Below are 5,639 nucleotides of genomic sequence, written 5' to 3' on the forward strand. Positions count from 1 at the left end.
TGACCTCATGCGCTCTGAGATCACCCCTGGTATGACACAAAGGGCAATTAATATGTTTTCCAAGTTGCATAAAATGAAAGTGCATTCATTTGAAAGTCGCACGCACACACTATTTTGCACTATTTATTTTAGCTTTTCAATTAGAATCCCTTTATATATTTATGAAGGATTACTATCAAAAATCCAATAATTTATTTTATTTTTTATATAAATTTGTTTTAAATTAAATTTATTTATTCATTGTATATTAAAATTTTCATGTTATTATTAATATTCAATTATTTCTAAAATAAATATGTATTAAATACTATAACAGTTATTATTAAACAATAGTCTATATTACCTCATGGCTGGGTGCAGTTTGTGCGTTAATTTGTTCAACACTACCAGGGGCACTTGAGTAAGGCGGAGGTATTAAACTGTTGGCCTAGAAATTGTAAATTATTATCGAGTCATAGTAATAGTAATTTCAATATTTGATTTTATTAATTATGCTTATTATTACCTCATTTGCTGCACTGCAAAATAAGCTTGAGCTCAAAGAATCGGCAGTACTTGTTGCCGAAAGAGATCCTGAAAAATATACTAATAAAATTTGAGAACAACCCTTTATTTTGGAATATATTAAATTTTTTGTCCTGAGGACCATAATACTAATGCATTGAAGAAGAAAATATAAAAGATTAATATCTATTTGCAAAATCAGTACTAAATAATATTCTATCACCTTATTCAATTGTGAATAAGTGAATAACTACTTCCATAAAGAAATGGTGTTATTGGGCAAACATTTATATGACTGACCATCACACTACTTTGATCATCGTAATGATATGTACCTATATTAAATTCAACACCATCTTCACTCCACCATTAAAATGATTTTTAAGTTAAACTTACACACTAGGTACCATAGTACTCTTACACTACAGATATACTCTCAATATTATTTAAGTCCAATACAGTTAGTTAACAAAAGATGTTGAGTCATCTTCAGTTGTTTTAATCAATTAAAACTTACTACCTGCGTTATATTAAATTTTAAAATGTTTATGATAGTAGATAATGATTTTTGGCTAAAAAAAAAAAAATTATTTTCTAAATATTCTATACCCATTCTTTATACACTTTTTTTTTTTACAACATTCATATTTGAAACTCAGAAATAAATTGAATATTTGCTGAATTTTTATGGACCTAAGCATACATGACAATTACATTTGCAAAAAAAAAAAAAAAAAAAAAAAAGAACTCTGTTTTGTATGCCAGAAAAATAACTTTAAATACTGACCTTCAAATGGCAACTCTTTACAAACAATTCTATGAAAAATTACAAAAACACCGGACATACTCATAATAATAAAAGCAGGAAGTGCCAATAGATGACTAAATAGGAATAGGATGAGAGGGTCTCCTGAACTAACAAAGAATGGTGACTTCACACCACAAGATGTCATAGGAAGTTGCTCCTCCTCATGCCTCTCGTACCATGTTATATTCATCCAATTCGCTGTTTGTAAATAATATTGATTTACATGAATCAATAAATAGGCCTATTTGTGGCAGAGGGAGTTGATGCATCAGTCTTAGTAACTTTTGAACTGCTGCAGCACCTGTACTAATCCAGCCTGGGAGGGTTGACTTTTTGTAATAGTCCTACGGAATAAAAATGTGACCAGCCCCTCCCCTCCCCACCATGGTTAGAATATGTTGGTTACTTCTAGATAACCTCCCCTCTCCACCTCCCTCTCCCCTGTATATCATAACTGGCCAGCAAGTGTTTAAAAAAATACCAATAGGACATTAGGACATAGGAAATAGGACAACAGACAGATGTCAAAAAATATTTTAAAAGTTAAAAAAAAAATACCCTAATGGTTACCTATATTAAATTCAAATGAAATGAAAAAAAATCATTAATTCTTTCTATCACAGCCTGTTATTATAAGATTATTTTAGTATTGCAAATAGTTTGTCCAATTATATCAATCATTAGATTAATATTAGGAACTATAATAGTTAATATTTTGTTTAAATAAGAACAATAATAATCTTCTTTATAGAGATAAAAATTAGAATATAACTTGATGCAAATAACTATGCAAGACTTATTTTTAAATTTATAGCTTTTCTCACGACTGAAAGTTTAAAAAAAAATATTTTTGATTATTTGTCAAAGGTGTTTATAGTTCTTAAGGCGCAGATAGGTAACTATAAATCTTATCTTTGCAAAAATGTTACTAGAGATGAAAGTGACTCAACATTCAATGTTTTAAAATGAATAAAAAAAAATGTTTTTTATTCTTCTATTAACTTACCAACAGGTCTCATTATGTAATTTCTAAAATATTGGACCATCAAGTAATTCCCTCCCGTTTTGCCATTCTCTGAGTAGCTTATCACTAGCGGATAGAGATCAGGCTTTGATGTCACCTATAATAAAAGAACAAATAAAACAATAATTAAAAAATCGCCATTTTGAATATATATATAATGATTTTATTTCAATTGTAATTAAATTGTTTTTTTCCTTATGTATTTTACCTTTATCTTTTATATTTCCGTGCTTAGCTGTGAATGCAGTATTTTTAAATAAAGTTAAATTTATGACTTTCTCCTAAGTCAAGTCCATTTTGTTGGATACGTTTAGTTAAAAAAAATAATACCATACTCAGTATAAATACTACATAGACATTTATAAAATATACCATGCTTAGTTGTTCTCGCTAAAAAAGATATTTCAAACAAATTCGCTTATCACCCTTTATTATTTTTAATTAACCCATAATTAGGTCTAGCGTAGGTGACCTCATGCGCTCTGAGATCACCCCTGGTATGACACAAAGGGCAATTAATATGTTTTCCAAGTTGCATAAAATGAAAGTGCATTCATTTGAAAATCGCACGCACACACTATTTTGCACTATTTATTTTATCTTTTCAGATTTTCAATTATAATCCCTTTATATATTTATGAAGGAGGAGGAAATGAACATGCTATCGCATTTTTTTCGAATTTCTTAGTTATTAATGTTTTCGGAAGTGTAGTAATTGAAAATTATGGCATAAGTTGAATTTAATATCGATTGATTTTTTTAAATTAATAACCCTTAGAAAATTTATTAAAGAATTGCAATATATTAAAAAGCCGAAGAGTTAAAATTAATAGCAAGTGCGTGATCTCAAAAACGATAGCATTTTCATTTTCTGCACCCCGAACGTCTACAAAGGGACCCTAATATGTTTGAAAATAAAGAAACTATAAAAACAATAATAGTACCAACGGTTAATTATAAGATATTTATCAAGAGTTATACAATATTATGATAGAAACTAGCCAAACTCCATCACGATTTATATCGGCCCACAAGATAAACAACTTGAACATCAGTAAAGACTAAAATGACTTTATTCTTACATATTTACAAACACTACATAGTTTAGTGCTTAAAGATATCTCTCTCTGATTGTAACTGTAACTGTTACTGTTATCCAATGCTAGAAAATATATGTGTACACTTGAGAAGAGGGGGTGAGAAGAATAATGAAATAGGAGAAGGGGTTTGGACCAATCAGATAAATTTAGGAAACTAGGCGGGACCTAGAGAGCCTATGAAATTAGAAATAAATATCTGGGAGGGGAGAAAAGGCGTGTCTGGAGAAAAAGGGTGAGTTCCATTCTCGAAATTTCCAAGAATAGAATATTTACCCTCAGTGGTAAGGGTCGGGTTATGGACTTGTGAGAACTGCTAAACATAAAATAGTTAGACAGATGCAAGTCCGTTGTGAGATGACAGCTTTTACTTGCCTAAGTGTCAGCCCTTGCATCCTACACAGGATTTCAATAAGGAAAGGTCACTTCCTCTATGGTCAGTTTATACTATATAGTTTATAATGATAGTCAATTTATAATGATAGCTGTAAAATACTATAGCGTTCGTTAACTCCCACGCTGTAGCGCTTTACTATTCGTATTGCAAGAGGACTCATCTCAAATTAAATTTATTATATATTATAAATGGTCTGATTTCATTACGAATTAAAAAAAAAAATTAATATTTAAACAACGTAAAAAAAAAAAGTTGTTTCAAAAGATATGATCCCTTCGGCGCTTACCATGTACCAATATTATTTAATTTGTTTCGAAATACATTATAAATGCAAAGTGTATACTTATATTTATATGTAATAAATATTCTATATAAAGAAATGACGAAAAGATGACTTTTCGTACGTATAAATAAGTTTTGTTAGAGAGAACTCAATTTTAGTATGTAGAGACCAAATTGAAGATGTGAAGTAACTAATTAAATATATAAAATCATCAATAGATTTTTTAAAAATCAGCAAATAATTACCACTTCAAATCTAGAGCACTGTTTTGAACACAATGCTTTCAGAAGTTTGTAGACATTAAGTGGCGTATCTGAAAAATTCGGCTTTAGACTGACGATATGCAATTGTACAATATCCACAAGCTTCTGTTTATATAAACATTTTGGGGAAAGCATTAGAATAAAAACATTCTATATATTATAAAAGACGTATGATGAAGAATGTATAATACTATGATAATTTAGAAAAACGTGTATTTCTTAAGGGCCCTGCCAATCATGATCTTGTCTTTTGAAAAATCAAGAGTAGGGTCAAGATGATTTTATAGTGTTTTCCAGATTTCCTGGCACATTAGTACTTACCCAAGTACGGGAAAGACTCGGGGAAAGTTTTTGGGTATGAAGCGATTTTTTGAGCGCACTGATTTGCAGGTTTGATGGCTTAAATTAATCACTTTTTTTTTTTAATTTATTTATTGATATTTACAACTGTACATAAAATACATCAAGTAAATTTGAAGAAATAATAATGGTATGGTACAAGCATGTAGAGAAACGATCCCTTGGTAGCACTCAAAAACCTATTTACAATATAAGGTCTCGAAGCCATCTTATTTTCAGACGCCTCGGAGGATTGAATAAAAGAGGGAGCAAGATTAGAAACTAATGGGTTTGAGTGGTTAGGGAGTTTATAATGGAAGGATTGATATCTGGTTTGGGCTAGATCGGTTACAAATGGAACATTAAGGTCTTTGACGATGATTTTATTGGTGACAAAGAAGAGAGCATTTAGGATTTTATGAAGGATTTTGGATTGTAAGGATTGGATACGAGAGGAATTCGAAGTTTAGTGGAGCCCCAAAGCTCAACGCCGTATGTCCAGATAGGCCTTATAACTATCATGTAAATCACTTTTATAATGAATTGGAAGTCTGGAACCTTTGTCCAGTAAGTGCTGTAATAGTCGAAATTGACGTGCAGTTTCCTGTATTTTCAGTCTAGTGTGAGGATTCCAGGTTAGTCGTTTGTCCAGATGTTGTCCAAGGTAGCGGATCTGTTCAACAGGGGTAAGGGCAACATTATTGAAGCATACTGTAGGGCAGTCAGTAGGTTTATGACGTAGGGTAAAGGTACTTTGATGGGGTTTGTTGGAATTTATTTTAATCCTACAATACGACACCATTCTTCGAGGGCTGTGATATTGGATTGAAGGGTTTGGGATGCAATTAAAGGGTTATTATCAACAGCGAGCACACATGTGTCATCGGCATCCGTGGTGAGGATAGTGTTAGGATTGGTTGGGAT

The 5,639-nt window shown here is 31.0% G+C and overlaps 1 protein-coding gene across 4 annotated transcripts in view; it reads right to left on the bottom strand.

Annotated features, from left to right (window-relative positions):
- Positions 1-5,639, bottom strand: part of LOC106687947 (uncharacterized) — a gene marked incomplete in the record, with an annotated part of 65,583 nt that overhangs the window by 10,684 nt on the left and 49,260 nt on the right. For 3 of the 4 annotated variants that reach the window (XM_067051132.1, XM_067051129.1, XM_067051131.1), the window contains 3 exon segments: positions 344-427; positions 506-585; positions 2,319-2,433. In XM_067051132.1, the coding sequence (XP_066907233.1) occupies positions 344-427; positions 506-585; positions 2,319-2,433 (279 nt within the window). 4 annotated transcript variants of the gene reach the window in all.

This window comes from Halyomorpha halys, unplaced genomic scaffold (genome assembly GCF_000696795.3).
Source record: "Halyomorpha halys isolate HHAL.00 unplaced genomic scaffold, Hhal_1.1 Scaffold1030.1, whole genome shotgun sequence".
Lineage (NCBI taxonomy): Eukaryota > Metazoa > Arthropoda > Insecta > Hemiptera > Pentatomidae > Halyomorpha > Halyomorpha halys.